Source organism: Athene noctua, chromosome 30, assembly GCF_965140245.1.
Source record: "Athene noctua chromosome 30, bAthNoc1.hap1.1, whole genome shotgun sequence".
Classification (NCBI taxonomy): Eukaryota; Metazoa; Chordata; class Aves; order Strigiformes; family Strigidae; genus Athene; species Athene noctua.
Genome location: NC_134066.1, coordinates 3,071,226 through 3,094,478, shown reverse-complemented (window position 1 = coordinate 3,094,478; position 23,253 = coordinate 3,071,226). Strand labels below are relative to the sequence as shown.

Genomic DNA, 23,253 nt, shown 5'->3' with positions numbered 1-23,253 from the left:
CCGTGTCCTGCCCCGCCGGTGTCGGTCTCCGTGCCCGTGCCCCCGCCCGTTCCCGTTGCCGTGTCCCTGTCCCTGCCCCGCCCGTTCCCATTCCCGTTCCCCCGTCCCTGCCCGTTCCCGTTCCCGTTCCCCCGTCCCGGTCCCGGTCCCGGTCCCGTGGCCCCGCCCTTGGCCCCGCCCCCGCCGCCGTCCTCCGGGCCGCGGGGGGCGCTGTGGCGGCGGGGCGGGCGCGGCGGGCGGAAGGCGGCTGCGGGGCGGCCGGAGGGCGGGTCGGCGCCTTTGTGTGAGCGCGGCCGGGATGGTGCGGGGCCAAGGGCGGGTAAGGAGCGCGGCCGCCCGCAGCCCCGCCGGCCTCCGGCTGCCCCCGCGCCGCCCCCCCCCGCCGCCCGCACGGGGCCCCCCCGGGGCCTCCCGCTGTCCCCCGGGGGCCCCCTCCTGCGCCCGCCCCCCCCCCCCCCCCCCGGGGCTCCCCTCGCCGCGTCCCCGCGGGTCCCTCGTTTCCCCCTCCCGTGCCCCCCCCACGCCGTCCCGCGTGGCTCCTCCAGCCCCCCCGGGGGGGCCCTGCCGCCCCCCCCCCGTCACTCCCTTTATCCCTGGGGCAGCTCCGGGGTTCCCCGTCGCCCCGGGGGGGCGGGAGCCTCCCCTGCCCGCCGCCCCTCACCCCCCGGGGCCTCCTCCCGCGCCCCCCGACTTCCCGCTGCGCCCCCCTTCTCTTCCCCGCCCCCTCTCCCTCCTGGCCCGCCCCGACGGGCTTCCCACGTCCAGGGGTTTGAACGCGGCCCCTCCGGCGCCTTCGCCGCCATCCTCACCCTCCCCGGCCCCCCCGCTGCCCCCTCGGGCAGGGGCAGCCCCGGCCCCGTCCGTCGGCCGGTTCCTGGGGTCGCTGCTCTGTCACGGGGAGGAGGCGGCGGGGGGTCGGGGACAGAGCCCTGGGGGGGCCCGAGGGTGGGCCGAGCTCCCCGGCGGCACGACGGGACGGGCGGGAAGGACGAACCGCGGCGGGAGGGGCCGGTGGCACAAACCGCCCGGCCAAGAGCACCCGGAGGCGCTGCGGGCGCCGGTGTGGGGAGGAGGGATCCCGGGGAGCGGGGGAGCGCCCGCAGACCCCGCCTGGGAACCGCGTTACCGCGTGGGTACGGGAGCGGGCGAAGGCGCCAAGCGGCGGCGGCCGGAGGAGACCCGGGGCGAAGCCGAGCGGCGCCCTGAGCCTGAACCCGGGAGCGTCCTCCCGGCCCGGGGCGAGCGGCACGGCCGCGACGGGCACCGGCTGCGCCCACGTGCAGAACTGAGCGGGGCTGCGGCCGAGGGACCTCGCTCTGTGCCCGCACAGACGCGGGAATCTCAGGCTGTCGCTGGCAGAGCAAACGGCTTTTTACTGTGGCTGCTTGCTCCTTTCCCTCGGCGCGTCTTTCCCTCCGCTTCCCGGAGTCAGGCTTTGACGTTGCAGGATGGGGTTCAGTCAGTCCCCCTCGGAGCTCTGCTGCGGCTTCTCTTGCTCGTCAGGAAGGTGGAAAACTTGGTGCGACTGGAACGAGGTCTCTTGGGTTGTTAAGCGTTGACGGTTTTTGCGTTTTCCTCCCTCTAGAGCCCCTTGCCCTGCCAGCTTCTGGATGCCAAGCACCTCCTGCTCGCGCCGCTGACGAATGCGTGAAGAAGCAGCTGACCAGGAGAGGGACGCTTGAGCAGCTGCTAAAATGGGCATGAGGATCAAGTTGCACAGCACCAATCACCCCAACAACCTGCTGAAGGAACTCAACAAGTGCAGGCTCTCGGAGACCATGTGCGACGTCACCATCCTGGTGGGCAGCCGCTCCTTCGCGGCACACAAGGCGGTTCTGGCCTGTGCCGCGGGCTACTTCCAGAACCTCTTCCTGAACACGGGGCTGGACGCTGCGAGGACCTACGTGGTGGATTTCATCACGCCGGCCAACTTCGAGAAGATCCTCAGCTTTGTGTACACCTCGGAGCTCTTCACCGACCTGATCAACGTGGGCGTCATCTACGAGGTGGCCGAGCGGTTGGGCATGGAGGATCTGCTGCAGGCCTGTCACTCCACCTTCCCCGACCTGGAGAGCTCCGCCGTCACCAAGCAGCCCCCCCTCGCCGTGAGCGAGGGCCGCGCGGGGCCGCTGAGCAGCACCTCCTTGGAGCAGAGCCACCCTCTGGGGGAGATGCGGAGCGGTGGGGAGCACTTCGGCCCCGAGCGGAATTACATCTTGCACGGGGAGGTGGCGGGCAGCTACAAAGAGGATGACAAGAACGCTGTGAGCGAAGGCAGCCAGACCCTCCCCCTGGTGCACCCGCAGCAGCCTCCCAAGGCGGAGCAGGAGCCGGATCAAGGGCCGTTCGCGCCCGCCACGAGCGGGGCCGCCCAGCCCGGCCTGGGCAGCGTCGGCATCGTCGTTCAACCCCCCGCGAGCTCCTGCCCGCAGTACAAGGTCCAGAGCAACGGCGACTACGGCAAGGGCGGCTTCTTCAGCGCGGAGCCTTCCCTGGACGTCTCCACGGGGAGCAACTCCTGCCCCAGCAACAGCGACCACTCCAAAGAGCCGGGTTTTGGGCAGATGGATGAGCTTCAGCTGGAGGACCTGGGCGAGGACGAACTGCATTTCGAAGACGCCAGTGAAGAGCTGGGCCCCTCGGAAGAAGTCATTGAGCTGAGCGACGACAGCGAGGAGGAGCTGGCCTTTGAGAGCGACAGCCGGGACAGCAAGGCCATGCCCTGCCAGGTCTGCAAGAAGGTCCTGGAGCCCAACATCCAGCTGATCCGCCAGCACGCGAGGGATCACGTTGACCTGCTCACCGGGAACTGCAAGGTCTGTGAAACCCACTTCCAGGACCGGAACTCCCGGGTCACTCACGTGCTGTCCCACATCGGCATCTTTCTCTTCTCCTGCGACATGTGCGAGACCAAGTTCTTCACGCAGTGGCAGCTGACGCTCCACCGGCGCGAGGGCGTCTTCGACAACAACATCATCGTCCACCCCAGCGACCCGCTGCCGGGGAAGGTCGCCGTCTTCGGGGGAGGGCCTGGCTCGGACCTGGCGTGTGCCGCCTGCGGGAAGCCCCTGGCCAAAGATTTCCACACCGTCCGCAACCACATCCTGGACCACGTGAACTTGAAAAGCCAGACGTGCGGCGTGTGTGACCAGCGGCACCTCAGCCTCTGCAGCCTGATGTGGCACGCGCTGGCCCACCTGGGCATCTCCGTCTTCTCCTGCTCTGTCTGCGCCAGCAGCTTTGTGGACCGGCACCTCCTGGAGAAGCACTTGGCCGTCCACCAGAACATGGAGGAGGCTCTTTTCCGGTGCCACTTCTGCGGCCAGAGCTTCAAGCTGGAAGCGGCGTATCGCTACCACGTCAGCCAGCACAAGTGCGGGGCCAGCCTGGAGATCCGGCCCGGCTTCGGGGAGCGTCTCCAGCAGCAGGGCCTGCAGAAGAGGAAACTGCCCGAGGAGTTCCTGAGCGACGACCTGGCGCTGCAAAACCAGCCGGGCAACAGCAAGTACAGCTGCAAGGTCTGCGGGAAGAGGTTTGCCCACACCAGCGAGTTCAACTACCACCGGCGGATCCACACCGGGGAGAAGCCCTACCAGTGCAAGGTGTGCCACAAGTTCTTCCGCGGCCGCTCCACCATCAAGTGCCACCTGCGGACGCACTCGGGAGCCCTCATGTACCGCTGCACCGTCTGCGGGCACTACAGCTCCACGCTCAACCTCATGAGCAAGCACATCGGCGTGCACAAGGGCAGCCTCCCCCCAGACTTCACCATCGAGCAGACTTTCATGTACATCATCCACTCCAAAGACGCGGAGAAAAACACGGACAGCTGATGGGGCGAGGCGGGGCAGGGCCGGCGGAGGAGCGAATGCTAACTGCGGAAGCTGTGGAAAAGATGTCATTTATTTTATTTAATGGTCAGGCATCATGGATGGAATCCTCCTTTTCTATTTTTTTAAATTTTTTTTTTTTTTGGCCTTGCTAGGGCTTTTTAGATTGGTGGCATTGTACAAATTAACAGCACGTAAGCTACATCACTGTTTCCAAGAAGTCTGTTGTGTTTACTTACCTCTGGTCCTGTTAGAGGCCATTGAGCTCTGTATTTTTAGCATTTCTTACTAGGTTTTGAATCTAGTTTTTTTTTTTTCTAACCTTTTAGCCCACTTGACTAGGCTAACCCTCAGTTTGAGCTTGTCCACAAACTGATGCTGCTAAGATTTTTCACACCTGACCTCAGTAGAGAGGGACAGAGCCAGAGCAGGATGGTGCTGGACTTGAAGAAAAGTAAAAAAAAAAAAAAAAAAAAGAAGGAAAAAAAGGAAAAAAAAGACTCATTCTGGGCATCACTGGGGTTCTGCTGCTATTGCGAAGAGATAAGTGAAGTCTGTGTCACAGAATCAGCCTTGAAGTTGTTGCTCCGCTGCAGGGGAGGCACGTGAGCAGCGCGCGTGCAGGGGCGCAGGGATGGAACCGCCGGCACACGAGTGATGAACGGGTGGTTGTCGCTCGCCAGGGCAGCACCGGCCCCGGAGCCCTCCCCAAGCAGGGGCGGCCGGCGGCCCCTCTGCCGTGGCCACGACACGCCGCTGGCTCGTGCCCCAGACCCGTCCCCGCCGCGGCGGGGGAAGGCGGGACGGTGCCTCTGCAGAGCCGGGGCGGCCGCGTGGGAGGACGGAGGCGGGTGGCGAGCGGGGGGGTCCCGGAGGAGCCACCCGGGTGGGGGGAGCCGGTTGGTGTCGCGGGGCCGGGGCTCCTCTGGGACGGCCCGGTCGGGCCTCGCCGCTGCCGGCCGTCGGAGCTGTCTCTCCTCTGCCCACGGCCGCCGTGCCCGGTGCCGGCGGCACCGCGGATCCCAGCAGAGACGACGTGAGGAAGCTGTTGCCTTAACTCCCAGGAAGGTGCCGTCGAGGACCCTTCTCTCTGCGAAGGGGGGCCCCCCCCTCCCACCGCCGCGGATCGCCGCGTCCCGGACACGTCTCGTGGCAAACGTGTTGCAGGATGTTGGTGCGATGTGAGTTTGTTCATCTGTGGAATCGTGCTCTGAGTTCGGCCGCAGCGCGGCAGCAGTCGCCGCTGGGGGGAACCTCGGCTCAGCACCCCCGGTCGGGCGGGGGCCGGGGACCCTCCGCGCTGCGGGTCAGCCCCACGCCACCGGTGTTTACACCGGGAAGGGTGGGGATCGGCTTTTTCCCATGTTGTCGTGCTGTGGGGCAGAGGTGGAGAGGAACAAATATTTTCGATGCCGCAGCATGAGTTATGACTGCCCTTAGGTAACTCGTTCTACCTCACAAACAGGAAGCGCTCAGGGCTTTCAAGCCACAGTCGTAGTAAATTGGCTCCTGCGCTTCTGTAAAGATAATGCTGTTACAGAACAAAACTAGTGATTTGCAAACCCTGTAAACTCGTCCCGCTTTCCCCTCCGCTCGAAGGGACGGCCCGCGGCGGCGGAGCAGCACAGGCTGGACGCGTGGCTGGTGAGCGAGGAATCCCTGGGGGTCGCTCCCCCTGCTCCGCTGTGGCCTTGGGCAAGTCACTTCACCTCTTTGCCTCAGTTTCCTCATCTGTAAAATGAGGGTGGTAACACTTGTGGTACCTACCTACCTCCCGGGAGCGCGGTGGAGACGCTGGCTCGTGCCTGCGGAGCGCTCGGCGCCCGGGGGAGCAGCAGCCTCCGTCCTTCCCTGCTCCGTGCCAGCTCCTGGACCTGCCCGGGTCGGTTGGCTCCCGGTGCTCCCGGCACAGCTTCCCCGTCGGGAGCGAACCCCCCCCAGCCCCGTCCCCGCCGCAGTCCTGCGAAACGAGCTCTGCAGCAATAGAAGTGGGGGGCGGCCGGGTGCCGGTGTGCTGCGGGGCTGCGGGACCCCCGGGGTCACAGAGCGGGTCTCCCCATCGCTGTCGGGAGCCGGAGGAGCTCGTGTCCCCGCAGAGGAGGTGGAGGGTGTGGCGGCTGCCGCTGCTGGAAGCTTCTGCCCCTCAGCCCCATCCATCCCCCCGTCCCCGCCGTTTGCCCGTCGCCCCCACGGCAGCTCCAGGCCCAGCCCCGCCGTGACAGGAGGCAGGAGTCGGTGTTGAGTCTTGGCCGGGCCCAGTGACCCCCCCAGGCAGCTCCTTCGTCCCGAGCTCGTGTCATCCTCAGTCACCCCGGAGCACCCGGCGGTGGGTGGGAGGAAGGGACCTTGCTGGGGAGGAGCAAGAGGCCATTGGGAGTTTGTGTCCTCTCCCCAGTCTCTAATATTGGCCAGGTTTGGGGCCCGCTGACATCGCCCTGGGGGGTGTTGAACTGGACTTGTCCTGATTTTGGTGCCTGGAGCCTGTGTTCAGAGGAGGGGAGGCACCGACGCAATCGCCCACCCTGGGGCTGCCACCGAGCTCCGGCTTCCAAACTCGGGCCCCGTGGCACCACTCGGCTGCCGGGCCGCGGCCTCTGGCCCCTGGCTGCTCTGCGGAGCCGTGGTTATCTTGGTATTGTCAAGTTTAAAAAACCACAAAAAGTATTTTGAGAACACGTGGCGCTCTGGGAAAGCGCGGGGGCCGGGGGCGGTTCGCTGGGGGCTCCTCTGAGGAGCCCTTTGGGTTACGGGGCGCCTGCGGTCCTGGCGGGCAGGAACGAACCCGCCCCGCTCGGCTCCGGAGGTCGCTGTGAAGGATGGGGGGGGCGGACGAGGCTTGGGAGAGTCCTCAAAGCCTCAAGACCCTCTGAAAATGTCCCAGAAGCCGTCATGAGCTTTTGGATGTGTTGGGGCGTCTGCAGCCCCGTATCTAGCAAAGCTGTGAAGCAAAAGCCTTTTGTGCACATAAACCAAAAAGAGAAGCTTTTACACCGAAACGAGGCTGGGCGAAGCGAGCCCACTCTTCTGGGCACAGGGACGGGGAGGCAGAAGCCCCCCCAGTTCTCTGCCGGTCGTTCTCGGTTGTGGGGCTGGGGAGAGCTCTCGGGTCCCGGCGTTTCTGTGTCTTGGATTCTTTCTTGTGTTATCGTGGATCGTTCCCTCGTGAAACACCCCGAGGTCAGCGGCGAGTCCCGTCTGCGGAGGGGATGGGGGACGGATCCGGCCCCGCCGCTGCCCCACCTTGGAGGGATCGTCCCAAGAGGGGGCACAGACCCGAGCGCTCCCTCCCCTGGGAGGGTCCCGGCCCCCCAGGCCTGGGGCAGCCTCCGGCCCTGTCGTCCCCGGGCCGGGAGCTGCGGCGTTCCTGCGGGAGGGGCTGCGCTGCCCCGAGGAGCCGCAGCTGCGACCCGGCTGTGTCGTGGGGCCACGGCGGGGCCCGGCCAGCGGCGTGGGGCTGGGGGGCTGGGGGTGCAGCTCCGCGCCAGAGGCCGAGCGCCCTTTGCAGCATCGAACCCCGTGTCCGGATCTGCCCCTGCTCCGCCGCTGCCTCGCGCTGCGGCCTCCGGCCGGCCGCTGGCCCCGGGCTCGCTTCCCTCCGGAGCCCGGGGGCGACACTCACCTACCTCGCCTGGGGCAGCCGCAGGGTTTAACTCGTGTTTGCAAAGTGCTTTGGGATCCTCGGGGTGCAGGAGGGGAAGGCGGAGGGGAAACGCTTCGCTGGGAGCGGCTGGGCTGCGGGTCCCCTGACACAAAGCCCCTCCTAAAGGCAGCGCTTCGAGACTGGGCGTCTTCACCGGTTCGGAAACGCAAAGTTCAGTTTGATTCTCCCCCTCCTCAAAGGATCCAGGTCTCTTATCAGAGTAATTAAGCAGAAGAAAGAAAAAGAGTGGAATTGCTGTCTAACCTTTTCGTTAAGTTAATAGTAGGTACTGACCTCCTGATATTTAAGTGTTTACTATCTATTTGCTGTAAAGTTTTGTATATTTTGTAAACTTTCCCCCCAAATAGTAGATGTCTAAAATCGTTGTACATCGGGTTCTTTTATACTCCATTGTTCAGCACAAAGTGTGGTTTTTATTTAGAATAATAAAATGGAAAATGTTGACCTCTTGTACCGTGCTTCTTTAGAAAACTTGTTTCTTTAAATGTGCAGATTGGCACTCGCGTCTCCTCGGGAGCGCCTGGAAGCACGTGAGCCGGCCGGGTATCCTGCTCCTCTGCTGTGCTCTGCAGGATCTGTGGCTCGAGTCCAGGCGGCCGGGGCCCACAGCAGCGCCGGGGGAGCGGAGCCCTCGTTAGAAACCGTTTAGGAAACACTCAGGGTTGTGTTCCTCGAGAAACCTTCTCCGCGCTGCCAGCGCTGTTTCACCGGGCCCTGGACCCCGCAGGCTCGGAGCTGTTGGCCACCGAGCCGGGCCAGCGGGCAAGTGCCGCTGGGCTTTGCGAGAGGCGCTGCAGCTCCTCCGGCAGCGAGGCTTCCTCCTCGCCTCGGGGTCGGGCCCTGCCCTCGCCCGGGGCTGCTCTGGGCACGTTTTCCCGCCGGGGCCGAGCCGGGGACCAGCGGCGGGCACGGGAGGATCGGGCTGGGCCGGGGGCCCGGGAGCGGCTGCAGGAGCCCGGGGGCAGGGGAGGCCCCAGAGGGCGATGAGGGACCCGGCTGAAGGACTCGCTGGGGTTCGAGCCCAGATCACTGCCAGGGGCTGTACGAGGGTTTATTTGAGGCCGCTCTGGCCCTGAGGTCTGTGAACAAAGTTGCAGATACATTAGGAGAGTTTTTTAAAAAAGTTTAATAGGTCAAATACCAAACTTTACATGTTTAAGTAACCTGAAAATGAATATATTGTCCTGGTTCTGTCACACGTCGCGTCTTGCTACTGTGGATTTACCTGCCACTTCTCCGTTGAAAGCAGCAGGGGATGAGCAACAGGAGGCCCGAGGGAGGGTTCAGGACGGGTCCTGTCAGCGGTCACCAGCCGGGCTTGGGGCTGCTCGTCCTCGCTGCCCCCGTCGTGCCCAGGAGGGTGGGGACGCGGGCGGTGGGGCCCTGGGCCGGTGCCGGTCCCGAGGGACAGGCTCTGCCCCGGGGGACTCGCGGCCCGAGGGCTCCGCGCTCCCACTTGTGGAACCGTGTGTGAGTCCCGTGACGAAGGAAGAGGGGCTGCAGGGAACGGCTGTGTCTGGGGTCTGGCTTCTTCCCCAGCCACGGTACAAAGTATTTCTGTGTAAGAGGCGGATTTGGCTTTTTCGCTCGACACTTGGTGTCCCCTGGTAGTGAGGAGGAAGGACTCTGCCGAGGAGCCCCCAGTGTCCAGTGATTTACCCCGGCACAGGACCCCGACACCGGCAGAGCCCTGATAACCGAGCGTCCGTCTTAACCCCGGCCGTGGGCTTCTGCCGCAGCCCGGGACATCCTGCTCCCCACCCCTGCTCCTGCTGGGAGCATCCTGTCCTCCCCAGATTTGCTTACGCTTCGCTTTTTCAAAAATGTGTTTCTTAAGCAGCTCAAGGCCTTTGGTAGATTTATGGGCTCCCTTCCGGTGACTGTCACTCTTCCACCTTCCCCTGCCAAGGGTTCGACCCGCAGCATGTGACAGCAGAATCCAGACAAACCAGGAACTTTCTGCGGATGCTCTGGTTTATGAGACAGCCCCGAGCCCGGCTCCGGGCGTTTCTGCACGGGGCGTGCTGAGCTGGATGGAGAGGCAGCGTGCGAGGGGCTGCCAGAGCCTGCCCGCGGTGAGGAACGCGGCCGGTGGCGCCCAGGAGATGCTCCGGAGGAGCCGGGGTTCACTGGGTTTGCAAACGCAAACTGGGAGCCCCACCTGTGCTGCTGCCGGTGGCGTTTGGGAGCAGCCTTGCCCTGACAAACCCAGTTCTGACCATCGCCAGGTTACTGCCGCGTTTGCAGCGTCTCTCTCAGCCAGCTGCTGATCTCGAATCATTCCTCCCCCATCACAGCTCGGGTCTGTGTCCTGCTCAGCCCCTCGGGGCCACGTTGCCATCATTTCTGTAAAATCAGGCATGGGGAGGAGAGGTTTGTGTTTCGGAGGGATGAGTTTCCCCTCTCCTGCTCGGGGTGGCAGAGGGGCAGCGTTCCCCGGACACCCCCACGGCGTGGGGTGTCCAGAGCTTGTGTGTGAGTGACGGTCGGGGGCTGCAGAAAAACTTTTGAAGGGAAAAGATCCTGTGTCCCAGCCCCACGGCTCGGGGGGAGCAGGGGGTCGGGTCCTGGGGCTGGATTCGTGTTCAGACTCCTGGACAGAGTAATGCGCTTTATACTGCAAGTGTTTCTTTTGGAAAACAGGAAATATTCTTTCTTTAGCTAAATAGATCTGATGCCCCAGCACATCGGGGGCTCCCCGCACCACCTCACGTCATGTTTCGCTCCCTGCCCTGGAGCACAGGAGGGGGATGGCCAAGAAGTGTCATTTAAAGGCAAAGTGTCTGCTCGTCACCAGGAAAAACAACTTTACTGACCTGGGTGCGTGCAGGGAGCCCCCCGCCAGCGGTGACGGGAGCGTCCGACCCCCCTTAGTTGGGAGGGTGATTGTCCTTGGTGATGACTATGGAGTGCTGCGTGGTGGAGGAGGAGCTGTCTGCGCCCTTCTGGCTGCGTTGATCTTTGGGGATGTACTTGACCACGGCGGAGATGAGCTTGCTGCGGAAGTTTTTGCTCAGGAAGTTGTAGAGGATGGGGTTGATCACGCAGTGGAGCAGGGTGAAGCAGTCTATGATGTCGTAGAAGAAGTAGAGGAACTGGGCGAAGGTGCAGTGGAGGATGATGTGGTTGCCGTCGAGGGTGAGCAGCGTGAGCATGACGTGGAAGGGCAGCCAGCTGACGAGGAAGACGACGATGTAGGCGTAGATGAGCAGACAGTGCTTCCTGCTCTCCGGCCTGGTGCGCCTGATGAACCTGGCCGTCAGGATGTTGAAGGTGGTGATGATGGGGAAGGGGATGAGGAACCCAACGGTGGTGGTGGCCAAGCTGACCGCCAGCGCCCACTCGTCGTAGGTCTCGAAGGGGGCCGTGAAGATGCAGATGGGCTCTCCGGTGTTGACCAGCTGCATGTGAGCGACCTCCAGGAACGGGATCACCGCGGCCAAGACCCAACTGCAGGCACAGATGACGCGGCGCGCGCGGTGCTGGTGCTTCCGCCAGAAGAGGGAGGAGCTGGTCAGGGACACGTAGCGATCCACGCTCAGGCAGGTGAGGAAGAAGATGCTGGCGTACATGTTGGCAAAGTAGAAGTAGTGCGTGAAGCGGCAGAGGAAGCTGCCCCAGAGCCAGGTGTAATCCAGCATCACCTCCAGCATCCAGATGGGCAGCGAGAGCAGCACCCCCAGGTCAGCGATGGCCATGTTGATGATGTAGAGGTTGACCAAGCTCTTGTGGCCCCGCGTCTGCCAGTTGACCCAGATGACAAGGAGGTTCTCCACCAAGCCCACCACGAAGATGACCAGGTAAAGGATGAAGAGGACCACGCGCTTGACGTTCTCATCCAGGCTGAACTCGCAGAAGGTGTAGGTGTAGTTCAGGAGGTGGAACAGCTCGGACCAGTTGTGGTAGTCCCCGTACTCGTTCAGGAGAGTGTGCGTCTCGGTGGGGGCGGGGGTGGCCTCAGCCATCCTGGTCGCTGCAGGGAGAGGGAAAGCACTGAGCTGCGGCGCCGCGGCTGCGCTGGGCTGGGCAGCTTGAGACTGGAGAGAAACGATCTCTCCTGTCCAAGCTCAGTCCTCGTGGGAGGCTCTGAAAGTTCCCCTCTGTGGTATTTTTTAATCCAATTTTTACCCCTGTGGTGACTTCCTACGTCAGCCCTCAAAAGATCCCGTATCTGCATCAGCCAGTAACCTCACGTCCCGGGCAAAATGCAGGTCATAGACACCAGCCCCCCCTGCACCCACACGAGCTCCCCGCTGGTGCCTGTCCCCTGCCCACAGCCTGGGCCGCGGCGCGGGGACAGGCAGCACTGGGGATGGGGCCCCACGGCTCGTCACATCGGTCACTGCAGAAGCGGCGCGGGCGACCCGGGAGCGCAGCAGCCAAGGCCGTGCCGTCCCCCGACAGCCCCGGAGCTCGGGTCCTGCCGCTGTGGAGCTGTGGGAATCCCGGCCCCGGCTCTGCTGCTCTGCCCTTGCGTGCAGCGACCAGCTGCGGGGCATCAGGCACACGGGCAGGCACCCAGGCCACCGAACGCACCCATGCCCGCGTCTGCCCGACCCCGCGCTGGCAGGGGAGCCCCTGTCCCCCTCCCCGGCTGTGCGGTCACCTCATAAATCCAGGCAGCAGCCCTCGCTCTGCCCGTCCCGCAGCCGCATCACTGGGACCCGTCGGGACTTCCAAGTAGGTGACAAAATTATAAACTTAAAGGAAATGTAGTTGACCTTAACATCCTTTTATTGCCCCAAGTGTGAGAGCTCCGATCCCAGCACAGCTGCATCCGCACAGCGAAGACGCCTCAGACCCCATCCAGCCTCGTGCCGCTGGAAGGGCTCTGCAGGGCGGCCGTCCCGCCCGGGGCACCGGCGGAGCGCGCGGGGCCGAGCCGAGCCGAGCCGTGCCACGCTGTGCCACTCTGAGCCAGGCCGTGCCGAGCCCCGCCAGCCAGGGAGCGCCGCCACCGGGCTTCCCCGCGAGAGCATCGGGCCCGCGGCCAGCAGCTGCCACCCGCCCGCACCCCAAACGAGGGGGAGAGGAGAGCGAACCCCCAGGCTGGAGCCCCCCGTCCCCGAGGCTCCTCAACATCCCGCCCTTGCCCAGGAGGCCAGTGGGAGAGGGGACAGACGGACACGGCGGGGAGGAAGAGGTGAGGGCTCACCGGCGGCAGAGCCGAAGGCTGCGCGGTGGGGCGGCTCCGGGAACGCGGCGATCCTCTCGCTGCGCGGCTCACACGCCTCTGGGAAGGCAGAGCCGCCGCGGCAGCACGGAGCTCGGGGTGGGCTTGTTGGCGGCTTCCCAGCAGGAAATGACCATCGTGGTCCAACATCCTGAGACAGCCCAGTGCCGGTGACTTTTGACTCGACCAGCCCCGGGGCTCGGCTCCCGTTTGATTTTGCTGCGGGGCTGGGGATGGGCACGGGGAGGCCCCAGGCAGGTGTCGGTGGCGAAGCTGCGGGGGCCTGAGGGAGGAGCGGGGCCCGGCGGGGCTCCCCTGGGCAGGTCCCCTCCACGTCACTCCCGCGGGACCCCAGTGCTGTGGCCCCGCTGGTCTCGGGGGCTGGATCCTGCCCAGGTCCCCCTGGGATGGATCCGGCTGAGCCAGGCCCTGCCCCGGCGCTGGCGGTCCCGGGGCTTGGGGTGGGTCGAGGCAAACGTGCCACTGACTGTCCCTGATGCTCACGTGCTACCGGGGAGAGCACGCGGTTTCTTTTTGGGGGAAAAGGGCTGAAAGCTGAACCTCTCTGCCAGGGCGGCGCTGGCCATCGCTCCGAGCTGTGGCAGAAGTTGGTGGCAGATGGTTATCGCCGCAGAAACGTCTCTGGCCGGGCAGCAATTAATCACCGAGCTGTGATGGCCTGGCAGTTTGCAGGGGAAGGGAGGGGGCTCGAGCCTTGCCCCGGCACTGGGAAGGGGGCTGATAGGCAGAAAATTTTGCATCAGGCTGCAAGTCCTGCAAAACAATTGCAGGAAATCTCCTTTTCAAGCACAGACAAGACTTTGTGATCAACAATCAGCTCGGAAGGAAGGCACGGCCGGAGCGGGGAAGCACGAGGGCACTGATAAGTCGGGTCTCACAACAACAAGCCCGGCGCCGGTGGCCCCGCGCGCAGGTACCAGCCCCAGCAGGACCGAGGCCCCGGCTACAAACAGGAACTCGGCGGCTTTGTGCTCGCCCCGAGAGCGATGGGGCGCGTTTCGGCTCAGCCGGGGGGTCTGTGAGCGGCCGCCCGACGGGCTGGGGGGGCTTGGCCGCCCTGGGAGGCAGCGATGCCGCTCTGTTCCTGTTGTCAGGAAAGTTCCACACGAGCGCGGGGATCGGGAGCAACCCGGGTGCCGTCAGGGTTTGCGTGGGGCCGCTGGTGCTGCGGGGACGGTGGCGAGGTCTGGGAGCCGGTTGCGTTTCCAAGCCCGAGGAGCCGTGGGGAGCGGGACAGGCGGCTCGGCCCCTTCTCCCCATCCCCGCCACGACACTCGGGGCGCCCCAAGGCTCTCAGCACCCACATGTGTGCCCAGGAGCCCCCGGTTCTCCTTTGCCTGGAGATAAGTGGGAAGAGGCTGTTTCCTTTCCAGAAAGTGGCTGCGTTGATCCGAGCGGGTCCGGCTGATGCCGTGCAGGAGGGCAGAGAGGAGAGGCTGAGGATGGTCCCCCCGGGCCTGGCCAGTTCCTCTCCACCTGCCAGCGCTTCACTCCAGGGTGAAACGCGGGCGCCGAGGTGGCTCCAGGCAGCGCCAGGGCTCTGCTGTTCTCCCACTCTTCCCTCCCCAGCAGCCAGCGCTGGCCAGGGACACGCAGGTCTGAGGGGACACCTTACTGGTTTGCTAAGCCGAGCAAAGCGTCTAGGACAGATTCCTTGGCTGGGGAAACAGCCCGGGGAGCTGGAACGCGGCTTGCACAAGGGGAGCTGCCTCCCGTCCTGCTGCAGCCCCTCATCCCCCCAAGCTCCGGCGCAGACCGGGGCTGTCTGGGTCTCGCGTGGGCTCAGGCTCGGTGCGTGCTGGTGGGAGCAGGGCTGCTGCAAACGCTGCTCTTGTCCTGCAGGCAAGTGCGCAACCCCAGGGGCCGTACCCCCGACTAGTCATGGCTAATCAGCCCTTAATTAGAGCTATGAACTGCGTGAGTCACCCCCCCCACGCCGGCTCCCTGTGCCCGCAGTGTCCCTGGCTGGTTAACGAGGGCAGAGCCAGAGCTGAGCCCCGGCCGTGCCGAGCTCGTCCCCACCAGCTGCGGATTCCTCTGTGCTGGAACTGGCCACCGGCTGCCAGAGGAGACCCCGGGGAACGGGCCAGGCGGTTCCCGGCGTCGTGCCGGCTGCCAGGGCTGAGACCAAGGTCGCCCATGGAGGAGCTGGGAGGCTGCGCCGGCGCAGAAGGGCCCCGAGCAGCACGGGAGGGATGAGGGGCCGAGGAGCAAATCCCCCGCAGCCTGAGCAGGACACGCGGGAAGGGCCAGGGTGGGCAGGGCGGGGGTCCCGGCAGAGCTGGCGCGAAGCACAACGGGCCCTGGGGACCTGCGCGGAGCGCGAGGGGGCTGCGAGCCCGGAGAGCCCCAAGGCTGGTGCTGCAGGAAGCCTGAAGGGAAAAACCCGTCAGCGGGTCCCAGGGCAGCAGCACCCACCAGCACGGTGCAGCGGTGGGGGCACCGGGCACAGGCAGCAGCCAGGGCCCCGCCACGGGCTGACACGGACCCCGCCAGTGTCACGGCCACCCCGGTGGGGCGGGTCCCCGGCGCCACGCGGCTCTCGGACACCCCCGGGGCGGGGGCTCACCGCGGGCAGCCCCTCGCTTTGCACCACATTTATTGAGCACATGAAGAGGAGCCCGAGGCGAGCGGGTGCCCGCGGGCGCCGTGTCTGTGTCCGGCTGTCCTCAGGGGCACGCGGGCTTCCCCCCGGCTGGGACGGGCAGGAAGAGGCCGACGGCGGCATCGACGAGCCCAGCTGGGCAGTAGCTGAGCGGCTGCGGGGAAGCAGGCGAGCAGCGCGTGCGCCACAACGCCAGTGACGCGGGACAGGCGGGGGCTGCTCAGGCGGTGCAGCAGGTCCGTGCTCTGGGCGTCTGGGTGGGCAGAGCGGGGTCAGCCCAGCCCTGCGCGCTGGCGGGGGGGCGGCGGGGGCAGCCAGGGCGCCCGGGGACGGACTCACAGCTCTCCAGGTAACGGTGGCCATAGGCCGCCTGGGTCTCGGCCGGGAGCCGCTCCCAGAGCCGCTGCGAGCCCTTCACCACCGTCGCGGGGTTGATCATCGCTGTCTGGAAGGCGCTGGGCTCGATGATAGAGACCTGGACCCCGAAGGGGCACATCTCCCACCTGGCCGAGCCGGGCAGGGGCTGGGTGGACTGAGGGCAAGGGGGACCCAGTGCCCCCACCTCAGCATCCCCCCCTCGGCCCCCCGTGGTGCCCTGGGTGGGTGCAGGGGTGCCCCCTCGACGCTCAAGGGGTTCTCAGAACCCTCCTCTGGTTGCACAACCCCTGTCCCAGCTCTGCCCCAGTTTCTCAACCCGTGGGCAACCGTGTCGGATGTTTCACAAGCCCCTGCCTTGGCTCGCGCTGCTCTGCTTTATAAGGGTGTAACTGGGAAAGACATGAAATCCCACGTGGGGATCACAAACACCCTTGTGCAAGTCCCGTTACAGCCGGCTGAGCTGTTTCTCCAGCCGGGAAATCTTTCCTAAACGCTGTGCTCGGCTTAGCAAAGCGGAGCCGCCCGGCACGCCCGTCCCTGCCGACGCGCACCCGGCTGCTGGACAGGCCCTGGCACAGGGAGGCCAGGGGCGGCCGGGGCCACCTCCGCTGTACCTGAGCCTGTCGGAGAAGGCCTCCACGCCGTACTTGGAGATGCAGTAGCCCCCGCCGAAAAAGGCGACGCGGCCCATCACGCTGGCCACGTTGACCACCCGGCCCCGCGCCTGCCGCAGCAGGGGCAGGAGGCTCAGCGTCACCTCGATGAGGCCGAGCAGGTTGACGTCCAGCACCTTGAGGAAGTCATCCTTGGTCAGCCACTCGTTGGGGGCGGTGGGGATGGCGATCCCGGCGTTGTTCACCAGCCCCCAGAGCCCTGGGGAGAGGGGATGGGGTGAGACGGGGCTGCTGCCCGGCCCAGGGCCCCGCGCCAGCCCTGGCTGTGCCGGCACCGGTCGGCGAGCTGGGGGGGTGACGATGGGGCGGCCGCCCCGTCCTACCTCGGTCGCCCACACGCTCCCGGACCCAGGCGGTGGCGGCGGCGATGCTCTGGCTGGAGGTGACGTCCAGGAGGACGGTCTGCAGGCGCGGCGAGGCGGCCGCCCGCAGCTGTGCGGCCCCCGGCTCGCTCAGGCAGGCGGCCAGCACCCGCAGCCCCCGCGCATCCAGCTGCCGCGCCAGCAGGTTCCCGAAGCCGCTGTCGCAGCCCGTGATCAGCACGAACTTCTCCGAGAGCCTCGGCACCGTCTGCCGCTCCCGGTGCCAGCGCTGCAGCAGCCAGAGCCCCGCCAGCACCGCCGCCAGGTACAGCCACATCCTCGGCACCGGCGCAGCGACCGCCCTGTGCACCAGCCGCGTCAGGGCTGTTTATGTAGCAGCTGGCGCGTAGGAGCAGCCCCAGCCCCAGCTCTGGCCGCGCCGGTGGGAGCGCTGGGTGCCAGGATCGGTTGGAGCTCCAGGACAGGTTGGAGCAGAGCCAGGATTGCGGCAGCACCTGCAGAAAGTTTTCCATCTCAACTGGAATTTGCGGCTTCACCTGCAGATCCCGGGCCGGGAGCTCGGCTTTGGCGTCCAACGGCTCTTTGTGCTCCAGGGTGGGTTGGGCGGCCCCTGGGGCTGCGTTTGGCTGAATCCCCCAGACACGCCCGGCAGCGCCCGCCTGGGTCCGGTGGGGGACGGCAGCCTCATCCCCCTGCCCTGGCCCGGGCCCTGCCCAAGGAGCCGCAGAGCTGCTGGGGGGAGCCTGGGCACAGGCAAAGGGGTGTCCCCCCACCCCCAGCAACGCCTGGAGCCAGAGCGGGGCAGCCCCCACAACTCGGACTTGGCCAGAGGCTGCCCAGCCCCAGGCCCAGAGGAAAACCTGCCCCGGTTTGTAGGGTCTGGTTTTTATTCATGTGTGTCATCTCGTGGAGCTCAGCGAGTGCAGCTCTCACACCGTGGCGGGGGCTGGACCCTGCACACAGACGGCACTTGGGGGGGTGGGCAGAGACCCCAGGAGCTCCCGCAGACCGGCACGGCGTGGCACGGGCTGGCACGGCACGGCGCAGCAGGGGATGACACGGTGAGGCACGACACGGCAGCCCCAGCTGAGGCTGAAACCGAGCTCTGCCAGGCGGGGAGGAGCAGTTGCCTTTATTCAGAAGCGAACAGGCCCGCTGGCGGGGGACAGCGGGTTGTGACAGACACTGAGATAGAAATTCAAGAACCTCTTGGCACAGCCACAGCCCCGGGCGGTGCGGGATCCCACGTGGCGCTGCCAGGCCATGGCTGCTGCTGCCTGTCGGCCGCATCCCTGCCTCAGGCTTTCGGGACCGATTTGGGGTAGAACAAGGTGAATATGACATCGGTGAGGGCTGAGGGCAGGTAGCTGAGCGGGATGTAGAGCAGCTTGGCGTCCCAGCCCGCCGAGTAGCGGGCGCGGGGGTAGCGGCTGGTCAGCGCGTGCTCCATGCAGTCCGTGACCAGGGTCAGGTTGGTGTTGCACATCTTCTGCAGCTTCCGGAGTCCCACCAGAACTGCGGGGGGAGGAAGCACTGCTCAGGCTGCGACCCCCGAGCCGAACGGCGCGGTGGGTGACGGGGCGGTGGGACCCGCGGCCCCGGGGACGGGCCGCGTGTTGGGAGGGAAAGAAACAGCCGTGCGGGACCCTCAGGGGAGGGACTTACACTCGTTCAAGTAATTCTCTCCGTAAACCGCTTTGGTTGCCTCCGGGAGCTTCTCCCAGGTGGAAATGATGGGATACTCCAGCTTCTCCTTGCTGGTGATCAGCGTCTTGAAGTAGCCCGGCTCGATGATGCTGACCTTCACCCCGAAGTTGCGCATCTCAAGCCTGGAAGGATCGAGCCCCGTGGGACGCGGGAGCAGCGGCCGAGGGTGGGACCCCCAGAGCAGCCTCGTGCCGGCGGTTCGGTGGGGAGCACGACCCCCCAGCGGACCCCGCGCCAGCCCCGGCCCGTGAGCAGATGTCTGCCCCAGCCGTCGGGAGCGCGGGGCCGTTGCCCGCAGGATCCTGCGTGGGGGCAAGGTCCGACGGGGGAGACGCAGGCTCCCGGCAGGCGGGAAGCGAAATCAACGCTCTGCTGAGCCCTTTCCCTTCCCTTCCCCAGCGCTGCCTCTGCCTGAGCTCGGCTCAAAGAGGGGCAGAGGCTGCCCGTGGCAGGCGAGGGTCCCCCCTGGCAGGAGATCGCTCCCGTGGGACGCCAGGCCCGTAGCTCTGGCACAAGGCGTCCCCACACCCGGTCCAGGCGTTAACCGTCCCCACAACCCCCCTCGCGCTTCGGCAGCGGCCGGACGAGCTCCCGCTGCGCTCGCTGGCGGTTGCACAAGGAGGGACTTTGGCAGAGGGAGGCTCTGCCAGCCGGAGCCTGGAAAAGCAAACAGGGAAGTCAGGGGGGGCGTCTGCTGCCGCGTAATTACCTGAGGCTGTCGGAGAAGGCCTCCACGCCGTACTTGGAGATGCAGTAGCCCCCGCCGAAAAAGGCGACACGGCCCATCACGCTGGCCACGTTGACCACCCGGCCCCGCGCCTGCCGCAGCAGGGGCAGGAGGCTCAGCGTCACCTCGATGAGGCCGAGCAGGTTGACGTCCAGCACCTTGAGGAAGTCATCCTTGGTCAGCCACTCGTTGGGGGCGGTGGGGATGGCGATCCCAGCGTTGTTCACCAGCCCCCAGAGCCCTGGGGAGAGGGGATGGGGTGAGACGGGGCTGCTGCCCGGCCCAGGGCCCCGCGCCAGCCCTGGCTGTGCCGGCACCGGTCAGCGAGCTGGGGGGGTGACGATGGGGCGGCCGCCCCGTCCTACCTCGGTCGCCCACACGCTCCCGGACCCAGGCGGTGGCGGCGGCGATGCTCTGGCTGGAGGTGACGTCCAGGAGGACGGTCTGCAGGCGCGGCGAGGCGGCCGCCCGCAGCTGTGCGGCCCCCGGCTCGCTCAGGCAGGCGGCCAGCACCCGCAGCCCCCGCGCATCCAGCTGCCGCGCCAGCAGGTTCCCGAAGCCGCTGTCGCAGCCCGTGATCAGCACGAACTTCTCCGAGAGCCTCGGCACCGTCTGCCGCTCCCGGTGCCAGCGCCGCAGCAGCCAGAGCCCCGCCAGCACCGCCGCCAGGTACAGCCACATCCTCGGCACCGGCACTGAGAGCAGAACCGGGAGTGGAACTGGGAGCAGAACCGGGCGCAGCGGCTGAGCCGTTCCGGACCTACCTCGGCTCTGCCCGCGGCGCCGCTGTTAATGATTAATTAGCGAAACCTCGGCCTCGGGTGCAACGGCCCAGGGGGAGCGCGGGGCCGCCCGGTACTACCGGGTTCGGGGGAGTTGCCGCGCCCCCCTCGGCCCGTTCCCCGCCCCGGGCCGCCCCGTCGCGGTGCTGCCGCCTCGAGGGCATCGGGCGTCCGGCCCCGGGACTGCGGCCCCTGCCCCGGGCTCTGCCCGTTGCCTGCCCCGGTTCCGGGGCTCCGCTCCGGCAGCAGCCGGGACCGGTCGTTCCGGGTCGGGTCGCAGCCGTGCGGCAGCCGGGGAATCCCTCACCCGGAGCGGAGCAGCGCCCGGGGGTCCCCGCACCGCTGCGCTGACACCCGGGCACCCCGACACCCCCCCCCCCGGGCACCTCCGGGCACCCCGACCCCCCCCGGGCACCTCCGGACTCCCCCGGGCACCCCGAACCCCCCCGGGCACCCCCGGGCACCCCGAACCCCCCCGGGCTCCCCCGGACTCCCCCAGGCACCCCGAACCCCCGCAGACCCCACGGGCACCCCCGGGTACCCCGGACCTCCCCGGGCACCCCCGGTGCGTTGCGCCCCCGTGCACCGACCCGCGAGTAGCCCCCGGCCCCTGCCCCGGACTACAGCTCCCGGCGGCCCCCGGGCGCCCGTTCCCGCCGCTCCCCGCCGCTTCCCTCCCGCCATGGCGCGGTTCGAGCCGGCGGCGCTGCCCGAGCTGCTCCCGGTTTTCTACCGGCGGCTCTTCCCGCACGGCGCCTACGGCCGCTGGCTCGGCTACGGCGGCGGTGAGCGGGGGGGGGCAGCGCCGGGGGCACCGGGACCGGAGCACGTGGAGGTGGGGGGGGGGTGTCCCGGGGCGCCGGAGCTGGCGGATCCGGGGCACCGGGGGGAGCAGGGACTGGGGGGGCTGGGGGCGGCTCTGGAGCCCCCCTGACCCCCCCCCCCCGCCCCGCAGTGGTGAAGAGCTACTTCCAGCTGCGGGAATTCTCCTTCACGCTGCGGGACGACGTGTACGTGCGGTTCCAGTCCTTCGGCAGCCCCCAGGAGCTGGAGCGGGAGCTGCAGAGAACCAACCCCTACAAGATCGACATCGGGGCCGTCTACTCCCACCGGGTGAGTCCTGCCCCCCCCGGGCACCCCCGCGGGCACCGGCCGGTCCCGGGGAGCCGCGGCCGGGGCTGAGCCCGTCCCGTCCCGCAGCCCAACCAGCACAACACGGTGCACCAAGGGGCCTTCCAGCCGCAGGAGAAGGAGCTGGTCTTTGACATCGACATGACGGACTACGACGACGTCCGGACGTGCTGCAGGTTCCCGAGGGGGGGGTCGCGCAATGAGCCGCGATAAGGGGCCGCGGGGTGGGGGGGTGCGGCGGCCCGGGGCGGCCTGACCCGCCGCGCTCTGCCCCCAGCTCGGCCGAGATCTGCTCCAAGTGCTGGACCCTGATGACCATCGCCGTCCGCGTCATCGACCGCGCACTCGTGGGTGAGGGTCTCGGCGACGCGTCCGCCCCGACCACGCGCTGCCCCAGCAGCTTCGGGGCCAGGGCAGCGCTCTCGGGGGGCCGGGGGGCGCGCCCCGACGCGCTGCCGCAGCCCGGCCGCTCCCCCCGCAGAGGACCTGGGCATGCGGCATCGCCTGTGGGTCTACTCGGGGCGGAGGGGCGTCCACTGCTGGGTGTGCGACGACGACGTGCGGAAATGGTCCCCGGCGCTGCGGGCGGCCGCCGTGGAGTACCTGACCCTGGTGAAGGTGGGTACAGGGGGGGGCCGAGCACCCCCTGCCCACCCCCCCGTGCTGCCCACCGCTGTCCCCCCAGGGCGGACCGGAGACCGTGAAGAAGGTGAACCTCTCCGAGCCCATCCACCCCTTCATCAGGTGGGTGGGGACCCCCCAGCCCGCGCCCCGGCGCCGGCCGCAGGGCGCTGAGCCTCCTCCCGCTGCCCCGCAGGCGGTCGGTCGCCGTCGTGGAGAAGTACTTCGAGGCGTACGCGCTGCTGGGCCAGGACATCCTGGGCAGCCCCGAGAGCTGGGACAAGGTGCTGGCCCTCGTCCCGGAGGATATCCTTACCGCTGGGCGCCGCGCCGGGTCGGGGGGGGGCTCTGCGCGGGGGGAGCGGGGTCAGCCGCGTCTGCCATCAGCCTTGACCGCCGGGCACAGCACCGCGAGGCGCTGCAGGGCGAGTTCCCCAAGAAGCGGGACTCGGGGCAGCGCTGGGAGCTGCTGAAGGGCCAGATGGAGAAGACGCGGGTGAGTGGCCCTGGAGCCGCCCTGGGCGGGGGGCTGGGTGTCCCCCCCTGCCCCGCTGCCCCCTGACGTGTCCCCGCAGCGGCTGGCGGCGGCCGGGAAGGGCACGGCGTGCTTCGCGGACTGGGAGATCATGCTGCAGTACTGCTTCCCCCGCCTCGACATCAACGTCAGCAAAGGCGTCGGGCACCTGCTGAAAAGCCCCTTCAGCGTCCACCCCAAAACAGGTAGGTCTGGGGGCCTGCGGGGGACACCCCCCCCCCCCAACGGGGCCAGGCACCCCCGGCGGTGACTCCCCCCCTGTTTCAGGTCGCATTTCGGTGCCGCTGGATCTGCAGAGGCTGGACCAGTTCGACCCGTTTGCTGTCCCCACCATCAGGTGAGTGAGCGGGGCTGGTGGCACGGGGGGTCCCGGCTGTGCGGCTGCCCCCCACCATGTCCCGCCATCTCCCGCAGCTCCTTGTGCCACGAGCTGGACACGGCCGGCAGCGACGGGGAGCAGGAGGACAGCGGGGAGACGGAGCCAAAGCGCCGCGTGCGGGGTGAGTGGGGCCGGGGCCAGGGTGCGGGGGGTCCCCTCTGCCCCACGCCCACTCCTGCTCATCTCCCCGAACCCCCCAGACTACAAGAAGACGAGCCTGGCGCCCTACGTGCGGGTCTTCGAGCAGTTCGTGGAGGAGATGGAGCGCGCCCGGAGAGGGGAGCGGCTCCGCAGGAGCGGTAGGAGCCGGGCAGGGCCCAGGGGACTCCCGTGCCCCTCCGAAGCTGCTTTTTCTGTAAAATTGCCGTTTCTCTTTGCAGACCTGCAAGGAGAGTTCTGAGGCCTTGCCGCGGGGCCGCCAAGGGACCGGCCAACATTGCCGCCACCGTCACCTCCGCCGGCCCCGGGGGTCCTGGCGCGGTGGAGCGGGAGCCCAGTGGCCAGTGGCCGAACCGTGCCGGCCACCGGCCCCGCTCCCCGCGGGCCCCCCGCCACTTTTGTACCTTTCCTACACAAAGACCATTAAACGTCTCCGGTCACCCGTGTGCCTGTGCCCTGGGCCGCGCCGAGGCGGGGGGGGGTGTCAGGGCCCGGGGCCGCGTTTCCGCGTTTTGCCGGTGTCCGCGGGGTGGGGGGGAGAGCGGGG

At 67.3% G+C, this 23,253-nt stretch overlaps 4 protein-coding genes and 1 pseudogene across 4 annotated transcripts; 2 read left to right on the top strand and 3 right to left on the bottom strand.

The window, feature by feature from the left end:
• The first annotated feature begins 251 nt into the window (after nucleotides 1–251).
• On the top strand, nucleotides 252–6,578 carry ZBTB39 (zinc finger and BTB domain containing 39). Its single transcript, XM_074929391.1, has 2 exons — nucleotides 252–319; nucleotides 1,586–6,578. The coding sequence occupies exon 2, from the start codon at nucleotides 1,695–1,697 to the stop codon at nucleotides 3,831–3,833; it is 2,139 nt and encodes a 712-aa protein (XP_074785492.1). The 5' UTR covers nucleotides 252–319; nucleotides 1,586–1,694; the 3' UTR covers nucleotides 3,834–6,578.
• A 2,749-nt stretch (nucleotides 6,579–9,327) lies between these two features.
• Nucleotides 9,328–11,456, bottom strand: ACKR5 (atypical chemokine receptor 5). The gene has a single exon (XM_074929399.1). The coding sequence runs from the start codon at nucleotides 11,454–11,456 to the stop codon at nucleotides 10,362–10,364; it is 1,095 nt and encodes a 364-aa protein (XP_074785500.1). The 3' UTR covers nucleotides 9,328–10,361.
• A 3,898-nt stretch (nucleotides 11,457–15,354) lies between these two features.
• Nucleotides 15,355–16,994, bottom strand: LOC141971833 (retinol dehydrogenase 16-like; annotated as a pseudogene).
• Nucleotides 16,995–17,784: 790 nt separating this feature from the next.
• LOC141971886 (retinol dehydrogenase 7-like) lies at nucleotides 17,785–20,235 on the bottom strand. The gene is made up of 4 exons (XM_074929533.1): nucleotides 19,465–20,235; nucleotides 19,082–19,340; nucleotides 18,331–18,494; nucleotides 17,785–18,180 (listed from the first exon to the last, which is right to left on the bottom strand). The coding sequence occupies exons 1-4, from the start codon at nucleotides 19,778–19,780 to the stop codon at nucleotides 17,963–17,965; spliced, it is 957 nt and encodes a 318-aa protein (XP_074785634.1). The 5' UTR covers nucleotides 19,781–20,235; the 3' UTR covers nucleotides 17,785–17,962.
• Nucleotides 20,236–20,502: 267 nt separating this feature from the next.
• Nucleotides 20,503–23,152, top strand: PRIM1 (DNA primase subunit 1). The gene is made up of 13 exons (XM_074929588.1): nucleotides 20,503–20,666; nucleotides 20,837–20,994; nucleotides 21,082–21,188; nucleotides 21,290–21,363; nucleotides 21,494–21,630; nucleotides 21,698–21,756; nucleotides 21,830–21,940; nucleotides 22,039–22,129; nucleotides 22,209–22,353; nucleotides 22,436–22,505; nucleotides 22,583–22,668; nucleotides 22,748–22,846; nucleotides 22,928–23,152. The coding sequence occupies exons 1-13, from the start codon at nucleotides 20,564–20,566 to the stop codon at nucleotides 22,945–22,947; spliced, it is 1,260 nt and encodes a 419-aa protein (XP_074785689.1). The 5' UTR covers nucleotides 20,503–20,563; the 3' UTR covers nucleotides 22,948–23,152.
• Nucleotides 23,153–23,253: the final 101 nt, after the last annotated feature.

What these genes read in the sequence shown, in the direction of transcription:
- ZBTB39 (XM_074929391.1), top strand. Translation starts at nt 1,695, where the DNA reads ATGGGCATGAGGATCAAGTTGCACAGCACCAATCACCCCAACAACCTG.
- ACKR5 (XM_074929399.1), bottom strand. Translation starts at nt 11,456, where the DNA reads ATGGCTGAGGCCACCCCCGCCCCCACCGAGACGCACACTCTCCTGAAC.
- LOC141971886 (XM_074929533.1), bottom strand. Translation starts at nt 19,780, where the DNA reads ATGTGGCTGTACCTGGCGGCGGTGCTGGCGGGGCTCTGGCTGCTGCGG. An exon ending in GGAGCGTGTGGGCGACCGAG is followed by an intron (nt 19,341 to 19,464) that starts GTAGGACGGGGC and finishes CCCTCTCCCCAG; the next exon opens with GGCTCTGGGGGCTGGTGAAC. An exon ending in AGAGAATTACTTGAACGAGT is followed by an intron (nt 18,181 to 18,330) that starts GTAAGTCCCTCC and finishes CTCCCCCCGCAG; the next exon opens with TTCTGGTGGGACTCCGGAAG.
- PRIM1 (XM_074929588.1), top strand. Translation starts at nt 20,564, where the DNA reads ATGGCGCGGTTCGAGCCGGCGGCGCTGCCCGAGCTGCTCCCGGTTTTC. An exon ending in GGGCCGTCTACTCCCACCGG is followed by an intron (nt 20,995 to 21,081) that starts GTGAGTCCTGCC and finishes CCCGTCCCGCAG; the next exon opens with CCCAACCAGCACAACACGGT. An exon ending in GACGTCCGGACGTGCTGCAG is followed by an intron (nt 21,189 to 21,289) that starts GTTCCCGAGGGG and finishes CTCTGCCCCCAG; the next exon opens with CTCGGCCGAGATCTGCTCCA.